The sequence below is a fragment of the Olea europaea genome, chromosome 11 (assembly GCF_002742605.1).
Source record: "Olea europaea var. sylvestris chromosome 11, O_europaea_v1, whole genome shotgun sequence".
NCBI lineage: Eukaryota > Viridiplantae > Streptophyta > Magnoliopsida > Lamiales > Oleaceae > Olea > Olea europaea.
Window position 1 is genome coordinate 33,505,037 of NC_036247.1, and position 14,289 is coordinate 33,519,325.

Sequence of the window (14,289 nt, forward strand, 5' to 3'; positions counted from 1 at the left end):
CAAAGGAAAAACTAAAAAAAAAAAAAAAAAAACTAGTTATCGTCTTAAGAGAGCATCTTAAATTTTAAGGGTAAAATCATGCATATTTTATTAAGATTTAGATTTCATCTTAAATTGTCAACATTGTTAAATTGAATAGCCAGAAACCTTATTTATTGGTTAATATTTTCTATATTTATTATACTTTAACATGCCCCGCAAGTCAGTGGTTCATTTTAGAATATCAATATCGAAATCTCTCTTCACATTTTAGAGCACTATCATTAAAATCTCTCTTCGCGTTTGAGTTCATGCAAATCGAATGCCTTATTAGAGCACTTTGAGATTTTTATACATATAAAAGATCAGGGTTCAATATAAAAATTAACCTTGTCAAGTATAGAAACTTAAATTCAGTATTCAAACTGACTTGAGATAAAATATTTATCATAAAAAAGAAAACAATAATCAATATATAAACGCATCCATACATATACATAACACTACTACCTTAAAAGAGCGAATCCTCCGAGTACTATTCATTCGAGATGTATTTTCCTTTCCCATCGTACCCTTAAATGGACTGTTCAATAAAAAGGCCAATTGTGAAAAAAAAAATGGAAATATGGATATTTTCGTCATCTTTTCCATTTTTGGTCTCTGTGTGGGAGAGTTTTCAACCGAAATTTTTGACCGACCTCTCTCAGCGGTGGGTCTCAAGTGACTGAAAGAGGGTATACGTACTTTAAACACTTGTTTTGTGACACGTACAAGAGAAGATAGAGCAAACATGTAGCCAGATAGTCCCAAAAGGTGGGCCAAAAGTTGAAAAAAATTATATAAAAGGATGGAGAGTCTTGCTCCGTAACACGTACAAGAGAAGGTAGAGCAAATATGTAGTCACATGGTCAAGAAAGGTTGGCTCAAAAGTTAATAATTTTTTTTTTAATCTTAAAAGAGGGAACCGGCCATTTACTGTTCATTCAGGACGTATTTTGATGTTTCCATTTTACCCTCAACTCCCTTGCACAGTAACCATAGTTATCGAACTCGACCCGATCATCAACCCAGAAAAACTATCGGGTCATTGGGTTAATGATTCAACCAGGGTTAGCGGTTGAACTGGTGGGTCGATATTAGTTCTTAATTTTAATTAAAAATATTTTTAAAATGAAAGGATAGTATAAATGTTATTTTATGTCATTCTAGTTAAACTAAATATATATTTTTGGCTCACATTATTTGTTGCAATTCTACATCTGCTATGGTGGTCAAGGCTTCAACCTTTCAACAAGGGTTCGATTCTCATTACATGCAACTTTGATATAAATTTTGTTAGGTATCAATTTCACGAAACCTAAATCCACCCAGTTTATGACATATACGAACCGGTTTGGGTGGTTCTTATCTGGTTTAATTGTAAATGGACCAAATTGTGCTAATCGGACAGGATCAGTGTTCGGTCCACCAGTTTTCGGGCCAAATCGGCCGGTTCGGTCCGATTTTAATAACTATGACAGTAACTGTTACATTAAGGGTCTAATGGCCTTTTTGAATTTAGACAAAATATCTTTCATGACAAAAAGTTAAATATTGTGTGCTATGTAAAGGGTTTGATTCATTCTCTTTCCAAAAGAAAACAAAACTCTCCCATACCTAATTTTACCTTTGAATATCCGATAATATCCCATTTCACTCCTGAAATCACTATTAATGGTCTTCTTACGTGTGTGTGGTGCTGCTGTTTTGTCTGATTTGAATTTTTACGTCCAATAAAAAAATTGACGTCATGCCATATAATATTTTTTTAAGAAAATGATGTAAATTATGTTGAGAAAATTGTTGCAAAAAAAAATATATATATATATAAACATTAATAAAATAATTTTTTTTTAAGAAAAAGACGAGTTAACGCATTCTTTATCACATACGTTTGATATACGTTTAACTATTTTTTATATTCATTTAAATAATTCGATGTGTCTATAATATAGTTCTTGAAGTGAGTTTCGAGAGAATATAGAAAATTTATGCATTCGCTTACCGTACAATTGTTGATAAATTTTTAAATTTATATTGTTATTGAAATTCTTAATTTTTTAAATGATGTCTCTTTTAACATTAAAAAATATTTAAAAGTTTATTAGAAAATTTTCTAAATGACGTCTAAAATTATTGTCACGAAAAAATAATAAACATTAATAAAATAATTGATTTTTTAATATTAAAGACGAGTTATACACATTTTTTAACACACACGTTTGATGTTAGTTTAACTATTTTCGATATTCATTTAGATCATCTGATGTGTTATTGATATAATTCTCGAAATGAGTTTCAAGAGAATATAAAAGATTTATGATAGATTTTTATAAAAAATTAAATAAATCATCCGGTGAAAAAAAAAATTGACATAAAAAAGATATTAATCACCTAATGAAAAAAAATTAACAAGGAGCATATTTTTTTAAAAAAGAACAAACATATTCTTTTGCTCTGTGCGTCACGGAGCAAATGCTCCGTGAAGCTCCTGGATGCCAGAAGACAATTTGCTCCTGTTCTTTTTTTTTTTTTTCACTGGATAATTTATTTAGGTTTTTTTATATAAATCTTCTATATTCTCTCGAAATTCATTTCGAAAACTATATCAAAGACACATCGAATAATCTAAATGAATATTGAAAATAGTTAAATGTACATCAAACGTGTGTGTTAAAAAAGCGTATAACTTGTCTTTTTTTTTAAAAAAAAATCAATTATTTTATTAATGTTTATTATTTTTTCGCGACAATTTTCTCAATATAATTTACATCGTTTTCTTATAATCATGTATATTGTTTATTTCCTAAAAGCAGTTGCGATAAATCAAAGTAAAACTTAACACAATGTTGAAAAAATATAATACTTAGTCGAAAAGATGTCGATTAATTTATTTGATGATATTGAATATTTTCGATGTATATAAATTTTGGAGCATTAAATTCAAATATATCAAAATTGGGCGATTAAATAAAAATCTCAACCCCATTTAAGTGACAAAATATTATACTGTTGTTCAACTTATGTTTAGCTTCATTATTTTTTTTTTCATTTTTCTCTCTTTTATTTTCAATCGCAGAATCTTCAATAAAATAATATTACATGTAAATAAAAAAGTTTTCACTAAATCGATTGGATATTGAACAATAAAAAAAATTCGATTAATTATACGATTTAATTATGTTGAATATAGTTATCATCAAATACGTCATTTATATGTAAAATAACCACTCAAACTAAAAAAATATTTGATATATAAATTATGGATTCCAATAATTTGGATTTTTAATCCATGCATCAAGGGAACATTTATCCTATCTCCAAAAAATTCATTTCAATTATAGCAATACAAAATTGAGGCCAACTAATTTTTCATCTTAATTATTTTAACATCTGAAGAAATTTTATATATAAAAGAAATTCGATCATTTTTAGAAAAAAATTTCTTATTGTTACGTTTTCCTCTCGGTTAATTAATTTTTTAAATAATCTAATAAAAATTTTGACGTCATTTAGAAATTTCCTAATAAAATTAAATTTTTTTTAATGCCAAAAGTGTGTCATATATGAAAATTACATTTTTATTTATCATTTTAAACAATTAATCAAATTTGTAGATTTATTGAGAGAAATGAATAAATATTTTGACACATTAATATTACCTAAAAAATGACATAATCCGTGCATTGTACGGGTGGAAAACTAGTATAGAGAAAAGAGAGAGCTCATAAGAGGAGATTATAGTTGGTTGTAGGAGCTTGATGTCATTTGTTGGGATGACAACATTGGTTAAAGTTTGAGTAGAGTTTGATGCAACCTTAGTTTGTCCTAAGTTGTCTCTTATTACTTGATAATACATTGGAGCTCCTAATGAAAAAATAGTGCTTTCAACCGATAATGTTCAAAGTGGTGAACTCTGCGAATCTCCTGTTACCTCAGGTGACCAAATTACAGATGTCCCAATCAAGCCTCTATCCATTACCTATTTCCAGTTGCTACGGTCTAAAATTGGTATTTTCAATAACCACTACCTTGTTGGAACATGTTAGTATTATTGTTATAAAATGAATAGAACTCTTACTTTTTTCATATTTATATAGTAGTAGATAACAACTTGTTGAGCCCATCATTTATAGCCTGTCATAGAAGGCGGAGAATGATATTTTGATTGTGATCATGCATAGAAAAATAAAGTTAAAAACGAAGTGTGAGAGCAACAAAACCTTAACAATGCCCAAAAAAAGAAAAAGAAAAATTAAATTATAAACATTTATTGATTTCCATATTTAGCCCGAGTATGTTACGTAATAGTTAAACTACCCAGAGCAACCGACAGCTTCATATATACACAAAACTCCCATTTCTCTCTCCCTCTCACTCTGGATCTGAAAGAAAGATTTGTTGCCCCACCGCCATGGGAGGAACTATTGGATCTCGTGTAATGCGTACAGTTTTCGTATTCACAGTTATTTGCATTCTTCTCTGCCACAATGCCTTCGGATTCTACCTCCCAGGTGTTGCTCCTGAAGACTTCAGAAAGGTCCCTTTTCCGATCACCGCTTAATTTTTTTTATAAATCCATATAATATATGCATGCTTTAATGTGATTCTTGATCTGGGTTTTTCGCAAAGATCTGTGTTGTTGGTCTTGTGTGTCTAAGTGAGTGGGTATGGCGCAATTGGATTCGGATTGGGCTATTCCTATTTGGGTAGGCAGGTAGTATTTGATTACAAGTTGGGATTGGCATTAGTTTAAATCCTTCTAGAGAAGGTTAATCAATTGTTGCTTAATGCACATTAGACGTTTTCATCTTGTGCATTGTGTCGGTTGTTCTATCAAAAAAATTGGAGCAGTGATGTCATATGGTTGCGAGATGTTACTGCTAAAGGAGAATGTGATGGGGATTAGAATGACTTTATTACTGGAAGATTGTATAAAGCCTTTAATGGGATGGGGTTTGGAGAATGGAGGATGAAATTTTGAAGAGACTAAGCGGATACTGAGTAATTAATAACCATAGTGTTACAATTAGTGAATGTGTCATTTAAATTCTGTGTAAACATGGGATGCTATTCTGTAATTTCATGGGTATTTATTACATAATAATTGGCCGGAGAGACAATTAAATCTACCCTCGAGATCTCACACTAAATGGAGAGATGTGTGTGTCCATGAACTCTAACGTGTATGCATATGAGCTCTATGTCTTTGCACGCTAAGGCTTTCTTGGCTTACCCGAGATAGCACTTCGATTGTTGGACCTGTTTGTCTTACAAATGTTCATCAAGTAACTTCTGAAATTTGTGTTAATGCGAAATGCTCAATATTTAAAATTATGTTGCAATCAATGTACTTAATGTCAGAACAGGAAACCATAAAGTGAGCTGCTATTTACTCCCACCTGTTAATAGGTAATTAAACATCTTTCCATATACCAACACAAGGTTCAACTTTTCTTCTAAAATGGAGAGAATCCCCATGTCACTATCTTCTCAAAAGGATTGTTTCAGAAGTAGAGAGGAAAATATGTGTTATCTTATTTCATCAAAATGCCATGCCACCACAGTTCCGTCATCCCTCCCATCTCATCACCGTGCACCTTCTCACCAACAGTCCAACATGTGTATCCCACTTGTCCCTGCCACCCCGATACTTCAACCTTCCCATTCCTGGGATGAGAATTGCCTTTACAAAATAGGTAAGACTTCTTACTGGCCAACATAGGGGTTCTTTTCAGAACAATGGGAATGTATAGAATAGTATTGTGAAATTTTAAATTGAATGGTGGATGCAGTTATGACATAGGTGTAGAGAGAAAAAAGAATGGTGATTGTATTTAGAAGTTCTTATACAAAAATATGGCCCGGGAAACAAAATAACTTCTTTCTGAATTCATTCATTAGTAGAAGGATGAATTTGCAAGTTCTTATACTGTCTAAATTGTTGCCTACATTTTACTTGTTCCTTATCTTGTATGTTCCACTTTGTAAGCCATAGTGTCATGACATATGATTTTCTTTTCTTGGTTATTTTGTTGAATTGAGTGCAGGGAGATCCATTGAATGTGAAAGTGAACAAACTGACTTCTATAAAGACTCAACTCCCTTACTCGTACTATTCTCTTCCTTTCTGTCATCCAGACGCCATAGTTGACAGTAGAGAAAATCTTGGAGAAGTACTTCGTGGAGATCGCATTGAGAACTCTCGTTATGTGGTCAGTATTATGTCCTTTATGAATACGGACACATTTAACTGGTTTGTTAGTAATTGACATTTTCTTTGTGTGTGTGTTACAGTTTAAAATGAGAGAACCCCAGATGTGCAATGTAGTCTGTAGACTTACACTTGATGCCAAAACTGCAAAAGAATTCAAAGACAAAATTGAAGATGAATATCACGTCAACATGTAGGTCAATATGTCCATTTAACGAATCCAACATCTTTTATTTCCAAAGAATTTATTTCAAATCATCAACATTTAACAATTCTGCTGCTTCATGTGGCAGGATCTTAGATAATCTCCCATTGGTTGTTCCCATTCCAAGGGCAGAACAAGAGAGTCCAGTTTATCAGCTTGGTTTTCATGTTGGGCTAAAAGGACAATACAGCGGTGTAAGTAAATTAATTATTGGTCTAAACTACCTAGGTAATCTATATGCAAGATTTTTCTTTGACTTGCATTTTGTTCCCTTCCATGCAGAGCAAGGATGAAAAATATTTTCTTCACAATCACTTGAGCTTCACTGTCAAGTATCATAAAGATCAACAGACTGAAGCGGCAAGGATTGTGGGTTTTGAGGTTGTACCATTCAGGTAGGCTCTTTAGGGAGGTCTTAGTTGTTAATAATTTGTTTTAGGGCACAAGTTTTTGATATTTTACTTCATAGAATTCTTTTGGCGTTTGTAGTGCATCATGTACTTATCTTCTATATCTCGTGCATTTAGTGTCAAGCATGAATATGAAGGACAATGGAGTGAGGATACTCGTCTAATGACGTGTGATCCCCATGCAAAGCGTACGGTTTCTTCCTCAAATTCTCCCCAAGAAGTTGAAGATAAACAAGAAGTCATATTCACTTATGATGTTGCATTCAAGGTTACAAACAAATCTGATTCTATGCAAGGAAAATGTTATCTTCGTCACCTGAAAAACCAACTGTTTCATGTTTCTTTCTTTTTAATGTGTATATTTTTCTTTCTCGCTATAAATTTCAATGTTCCTGGAACTTGATAATCCCACTGCTCTGCGCTGCAGGAGAGTGAGGTGAAATGGGCATCAAGGTGGGATACCTACCTTCTAATGTCAGATGACCAAATCCATTGGTTCTCAATAGTAAATTCTTTGATGATCGTTCTCTTCCTCTCGGGCATGGTTGCAATGATAATGCTGCGGACACTTTTCCGGGACATCTCTAAGTATAATGAACTCGAGACTCAGGAAGAGGCCCAGGAAGAAACTGGATGGAAATTAGTCCATGCAGATGTGTTCAGGCCCCCATATAACTCGGAATTACTATGTGTCTATGTTGGAACTGGTGTACAGTTTCTAGGGTTGGTGCTTGTTACTATGATCTTCGCTGCTCTCGGATTCCTTTCTCCTTCCAACCGTGGTGGACTTATGACAGCCATGTTATTGCTTTGGGTTCTGATGGGACTTCTTGCTGGTTATGCCTCGGCTCGTCTTTACAAGATGTTCAAAGGAACTGAATGGAAGAAAATCGCTCTTAGGACTGCTTTTCTGTTCCCTGCTACAGTTTTTAGCATCTTCTTTGTACTCAATGCACTCATCTGGGGCCAGAAATCATCAGGGGCAGTCCCGTTCGGAACAATGTTTGCTTTAGTCTTCCTATGGTTCGGAATTTCAGTACCACTAGTTTTTGTTGGAAGCTACATAGGCTTCCGAAAACCAGCAATTGAGGATCCTGTGAAAACAAACAAAATTCCCAGGCAAATCCCTGAACAGGCATGGTACTTGAACCCCGTATTCTCAATATTAATCGGAGGTATTCTCCCATTTGGAGCTGTTTTCATCGAGCTCTTTTTCATTCTCACCTCGATATGGTTGAATCAGTTTTACTACATTTTTGGGTTCCTCTTCATCGTCCTGGTCATCCTCATCATCACGTGCGCAGAAATATCAATCGTGCTCTGCTATTTCCAATTATGCAGCGAAGATTACCTCTGGTGGTGGAGATCATACTTAACATCAGGTTCTTCGGCTCTATATCTCTTCCTCTACGCTGCATTCTATTTCTTCACTAAACTCGACATCACTAAGCCTGTCTCTGGTGTATTGTATTTCGGGTACATGTTGATCGCTTCATACGCGTTTTTTGTTCTAACTGGTACCATAGGCTTCTACGCCTGCTTTTGGTTCACCAGGATGATTTATTCTTCTGTGAAGATTGATTGATAAATGCAAGATCTTGCAGAGGAATTCCTCCGTACGGGGAAAGCAAAAGTAGATAGAAGAGAGTTATACAATATCAAGGAAATGTATGCTTTAGAATGATTATATGAACGTTCTTTTTGAGTGTGAGTACTTAATAACCGTTATAGTTACCTTATTTGAGTCTTGTCTTGGATTTCTTATAGTACTGCATTTTGTGAATTACAAGATGAATTATATTTTTCTTCGATCATACTATTCAATTCACTATACAAAACTCTGTCAAATTCACCACCAATTTCCCAATTTCAATACCTAAACATAAGAATTCTATAACAGGACAAAATCCCGATTGATGTTGAAATATGATATTACTACAATTTTAGTACACTAGAGTTGTTCAAATGTCTACTCTCCAATAGTAATTGTTCAAATGTCCACTCTCCAATAGTAATTCACATGACAGTTGTTCAAATATTCACCACACATCAAAATCGAACTTGGACCCAAACCTTGATGCATGATTTACCCATGATCAGGACGATCCATCCATGACCAAGATGAAGCTTGGATAAATTTAAATGGAGGTCTGAATCGACTAATGTCTAAGAATCAGCAAATGAGTTGTAATTTGACCAACTTGACCCGATTTTAAGTGGGCTGCATTTTTTGCTATACAATACATTTTCACAAATAGGACTAATTAATAATTATTGTAGATGTTTCTTGACCGTCATTGTAATGGAGAAATTACCAATTCAAACTGAAGGGGTTTAAAAAAACGAAAATGCCTCTTGTCCAGGCCAAAAAATAAAATGTATGAGATCTGGGGGCTGAGGTATGTTTTTTACCCTGTTTCTGAGCCTGGCTCAGAAGCAGAACTCTTAAAAAAATGTTACTCCCTGACTTGTGGTTATAAATTTTCTCATTTTCATCCATTAAATAATATTTAATTACTTAAAAAGTTGGTTTGGAATTCCACCACCATAAAGATAGCCGGACCATAGTAGAACAATAATTAGGAATTAAAACCAAGAAACAATTATATATATATATATATAAAGGAACAAGAAGTTCTTCTAATTTCATTTTTCCACCACCAGCTGTTACAAAGGAAGTGTAGACTACAGTAGAATGAAAACATCTTTTATTTGCGAGGATGTGTATCTTTAGGATCAGCAGCACCGACTGAAACTTTGGCAACGTCCCGGGCGGTGGCTTCCGGCTTTTTCTTGGTGTACAAGGTGAAGTACCATATAGCCCCACTAATAGCAAGGCCACCAAGAACTATGGTATATGGGCTGTAAGGCAGGCTCCGCCGCTGGTGGAGGACACCACCAGGATTGTGGCCCGGCGACCGCTTCGAGGCCTCAACTCCTGCTCTTTTTACTTCCTCGGGGCTCATTTTGTGGGTGTCTGCGTTTTTTCTCCAATCTTCATTTCCTGCCATCCTTTTTCTCTCTCTCCTTTCTCAAACGGAAGTGGAAACTCGTGAACTGTGTGTATGTGTGTGTTGTGGCGGAGGGGTGGCGGCCGTGGGGCTGCCACGTTCTTTATAAAGAAGATTACGGCGATGTATGGACTCAACGTGTCAATTTGCTTCGTTTTTGCTTGACATGTGTTAGCAATGCTAGCCACCCTAATAAAAAAAATGGGAGAATTGCAGTGGGGGTCTCAAACCTTTCAAATTATTACAAATTATACCCAAACTTCTTATTTTTACAATTGGGGTTCCAAACCTTTCATCTTTATTGCAGCTGGAGGACTTGTAGACGGAATTTATCCATTTGATTATGACCAAAAGTCAACAATTTGATCAATTTTTTTATTTTTATTTTCTTGTATGTCTATTTAATTATTTTAATTATTTCATATGGAATAATTTGGTCAAAGGGTCAAATTTTGAACATAGTTCAATAATTTATCCTCTATTTTCACATCTTGGTAAGTTGTTTTCTAATTTATTTTTTTTCCTATATTTCATAAAGGTCAGACTTGAATATGTGATCTATTTTAATTGTCACTAAAATATTTTTAAAGTTAGAAACCTCATTTCTTTGGGGAAATCACTCTTGGGATATACTTTTATTAAATAATAAAGAAACATTAGTACGACTTGGGGAGGGGCACCATACAAGAGCTTGATAAATTAAAGTGAAATTATGATTTCAATCAATAGATTTGATCTTTTGAATTCATATTATAGCCAAAGCAAATGCATAATAGGCTTATAAGGCTCGATGACAATGACGATAATACAATAACGATACTCAAAATTTTAGAAATCTTAACCGTGTCAACACTTAGTAAGCATACCGTGAAGTTAGTTAGTTTTATTGTGCTTACAAAATTGAATAATGGATGTCATGTTTGGATTCTAAGAAATGAATGTCTCGATAAAATTCACCTTGGTACCTTGTTGTAGAATGAGTAATGTGTCTTAATGTAGTCCAATATCACAATGAAGTGAAAGTCACATTAAAGTCTCAACACTTGTGACCAGGGAGATTTTATTTTCAGTTAAAACTATTTAAAAACTAAAAAATATATTTACAATAAATTGCTGGGTCCCAGTCGAAACTCTATGCTGTATCCTGTAAATATTTATCCGTTAGAAAGCGACCCTAACGGCTAGTTTTTCACTCTGCTCTATATATACTGCTGCATATTGCACATAGCCACCAGAATCATCCAGGTCAGACTTGAATATGTGATCTATTTTAATTGTCACTAAAATATTTTTAAAGTTAGAAACCTCATTTCTTTGGGGAAATCACTCTTGGGATATACTTTTATTAAATAATAAAGAAACATTAGTACGACTTGGGGAGGGGCACCATACAAGAGCTTGATAAATTAAAGTGAAATTATGATTTCAATCAATAGATTTGATCTTTTGAATTCATATTATAGCCAAAGCAAATGCATAATAGGCTTATAAGGCTCGATGACAATGACGATAATACAATAACGATACTCAAAATTTTAGAAATCTTAACCGTGTCAACACTTAGTAAGCATACCGTGAAGTTAGTTAGTTTTATTGTGCTTACAAAATTGAATAATGGATGTCATGCTTGGATTCTAAGAAATGAACGTCTAGATAAAATTCACTTTGGTACCTTGAATGAGTAACGTGTCTTAACGGAATCCAATATCACAATGAAGTGAAAGTCACATTAAAGTCTCAACACTTGTGACCAGGGAGATTTTATTTTCAGTTAAAACTATTTAAAAACTAAAAAATATATTTACAATAAATTGCTGGGTCCCAGTCGAAACTCTATGCTGTATCCTGTAAATATTTATCCGTTAGAAAGCGACCCTAACGGCTAGTTTTTCACTTTCCTCTATATATACTGCTGCATATTGCACATAGCCACCACAATCATCCCTGAAACCTTTCTCTACCAAAACAAGTTTCTTGAGCTTCAAAATTTTCAATAGCAGTCTCAAAATGGCTAGTTTTTCAAGGGCAGTGTGTTCTTCATCACTTGTCCTCTTCTTCCTCTTCTTGAGCTTCTCAGAAGCCAGAGACCACTTGGTTGGTGGTAAATCTGATTCGTGGAAAGTCCCTTCCTCTGAATCTGATTCTCTCAATCACTGGGCCGAAAAATCCCGATTCCAAATCGGCGATTCCTTAGGTATACATACATATATACAAGTAATAATGTTGTAAAGATTGTGCAAATCTTCTGTTATTTAACTTTTAAGCAAATTTGAATCTTTTTTTCAGTGTGGAAATTTGATGCGTCGAAGGATTCAGTGCTGCAAGTGACAAAGAGAGATTACGTTACATGTAACACATCGAGTCCCATTGAAACTTACACCGATGGCAACGCGAAGGTGAAGCTGGAGAGGTCGGGGCCATACTACTTCATTAGTGGGGCGGAGGGGCACTGCGAGAAGGGTCAGAAGGTTATTATTGTGGTGATGTCTGAGAAGCACCGCCACTTCATGGGCGTTTCTCCGGCACCTTCTCCGGCAGAAGTTGAGGGTCCGGCAGTTGCGCCCACCAGCAGTGCTGTAAACTTGAAGGGCAGCTTTTTAGTGGCACTGGGAGCTCTGTTGGGATTCCTTATGATGTGAAGGATTGGTTAGAAAAATATTTGGTTAATCTTATTAATTTATTTTTTGGGATGGGGAAATCAATTCATTTTATGTAACTCAAATTACAGAGTTTTCAATATATATTTTTCATTTTTTTCATAAATGATGGTTGCATTTTCCAATTGCAGAAAGTATTCCATATGAATTATGATGATTGTTAAGATGGGTAAATTATATTGTAGTATAGAAAAAAATTACTATCAGTTTCAATAATTCGCGATTTTCCCACACATTTTCAATTACACATTTTATGGCCTATATAACTTTTAATCATTTCAACAACACATTTCACCAACTTTATCAAATATACTAAAAAAATCATTAACGAAATCACTAAAACCCAGGTCGTTAAATTAAAAACCCAGCAACCCAGGTCCGAATCACCATGTAATGTTTTTTTATAAAACTTTCATATGAATTATTTTTATGACTTCTACTCTTCAAATTCTTAATTAAAGACTAAATTTAATAAATTTAATTGATAATACAACCCCACTTAATTTTTCATTAAAAAGAAAGGTTATAGAAGTGGAAGGTCATTTTTTCACTACATCTTCAAATCCGAATTTCATCTCATTTTCTCTCAAAAAAATATCTTTCATATTGTTAAGTTTAAGGAATATAACAAGGGTGAGAAGAAGGAAGGCTTTCTATAGTAAATTCAAGGTAGGTAGAGGTGCAAAAGTGTTCATTCGTTTTCAAAACTGATTTTTCGATAAATGTTTAAATGAAATGGTACCTTCGGGTATGGTGCTTTAGCACTACAACAGTTTGAATGATCATTCTCTGGCTCTACGTGTTATGATAATGCTATAGTAATTGGATTTTGCCGGAAATCCATCTACGTGCGACGGTATGAATCTATAGTTCGGAATTTCTAATTTGATAATGAATTGCACCGATGATATCTATTGAGTTTCAAGGGTTAATTCCCTTCCTACAATTTGAATAGATTTTCCTTGGGGCGTAGATGATGGTAAAGGATAATGCAACATGTCATGGAGAAGCCGGTGATTTACATCTTTAGTTGATTTTGAGATGTTTATACTTTCTTTAAATTTGATTCCTATGAATATTGAGTGGATCTATTTTATGGACACTCGTTATGAATAAATTATATTTGAAAGTAGATATGCGTCATAGGAATAAATTTACAAATCACCGTATACAAAAAAAAGTTAGCGACTTAAAGTTTTGATATCTCTCCAGAAATTTCAATTTCTGCCTCATCTTTAAAAAAAATATAAATCTTTCGTTACTTGGTATTTTTATACGAAACAAATTGGATTGGATAGCCTAATAAGTTAGATACTGAATAAAATTGGAATCATGTCAATCCAATAACAGTAAAAGGTTATATGTCACATAAAGTAAACTGTGCTGGGTGCTGTCTCTGTTTTTCAGCTTCTACCATTGTTTTCAAAAATTCATAACTCACTCGTTACTTGGAATTTTTGGATGAAACCAATTGGATTTGATAGTCTCATGGATTAAATATTGAATAAATTTGAAATCATGTGATTTTGACGTCGGTGGATTTTGTATGCCATTTTAAGTTAACTGCACCGGTTTACCTTTCAACCGGGTCGCTGCTGAGTTTTGAAAAATATTTTAATACCCCATATGATGTCGATGGAAGCTAGTTTTTGATTATGTCATATTATAAGGAGTTTACCACCCTACATTAAAATTTGATGAAGTTTTTGATGAAGTTTTAAGGTCGATAGCTATGAAAAAAATTTATTTTGACAATTACTTTTTGAGGAAAAAA

At 33.8% G+C, this 14,289-nt stretch overlaps 3 protein-coding genes across 3 annotated transcripts; 2 read left to right on the forward strand and 1 right to left on the reverse strand.

Annotated features, from left to right (window-relative positions):
• The first annotated feature begins 4,350 nt into the window (after positions 1 to 4,350).
• LOC111404146 (transmembrane 9 superfamily member 8-like) lies at positions 4,351 to 8,611 on the forward strand. The gene is made up of 7 exons (XM_023032902.1): positions 4,351 to 4,558; positions 6,069 to 6,233; positions 6,316 to 6,425; positions 6,526 to 6,631; positions 6,720 to 6,832; positions 6,965 to 7,115; positions 7,275 to 8,611. Exons 1-7 carry the CDS (start codon positions 4,433 to 4,435, stop codon positions 8,430 to 8,432), a joined length of 1,929 nt encoding a protein of 642 aa, XP_022888670.1. The 5' UTR covers positions 4,351 to 4,432; the 3' UTR covers positions 8,433 to 8,611.
• An 820-nt stretch (positions 8,612 to 9,431) lies between these two features.
• On the reverse strand, positions 9,432 to 10,001 carry LOC111404989. Its single transcript, XM_023033708.1, has one exon. It carries the CDS (start codon positions 9,856 to 9,858, stop codon positions 9,556 to 9,558), a length of 303 nt encoding a protein of 100 aa, XP_022889476.1. The 5' UTR covers positions 9,859 to 10,001; the 3' UTR covers positions 9,432 to 9,555.
• A 1,692-nt stretch (positions 10,002 to 11,693) lies between these two features.
• LOC111404758 (early nodulin-like protein 1) lies at positions 11,694 to 12,630 on the forward strand. The gene is made up of 3 exons (XM_023033520.1): positions 11,694 to 11,705; positions 11,788 to 12,052; positions 12,145 to 12,630. Exons 1-3 carry the CDS (start codon positions 11,694 to 11,696, stop codon positions 12,495 to 12,497), a joined length of 630 nt encoding a protein of 209 aa, XP_022889288.1. The 3' UTR covers positions 12,498 to 12,630.
• Positions 12,631 to 14,289: the final 1,659 nt, after the last annotated feature.

Coding starts and splice junctions, on each gene's coding strand:
- LOC111404758 (XM_023033520.1), top strand. Junction 12,053..12,144: donor CCAAATCGGCGATTCCTTAG/GTATACATACAT, acceptor TCTTTTTTTCAG/TGTGGAAATTTGATGCGTCG.
- LOC111404146 (XM_023032902.1), top strand. CDS start 4,433: ATGGGAGGAACTATTGGATCTCGTGTAATGCGTACAGTTTTCGTATTC. Junction 4,559..6,068: donor CTCCTGAAGACTTCAGAAAG/GTCCCTTTTCCG, acceptor AATTGAGTGCAG/GGAGATCCATTGAATGTGAA. Junction 6,426..6,525: donor GATGAATATCACGTCAACAT/GTAGGTCAATAT, acceptor TTCATGTGGCAG/GATCTTAGATAATCTCCCAT.
- LOC111404989 (XM_023033708.1), bottom strand. CDS start 9,858: ATGGCAGGAAATGAAGATTGGAGAAAAAACGCAGACACCCACAAAATG.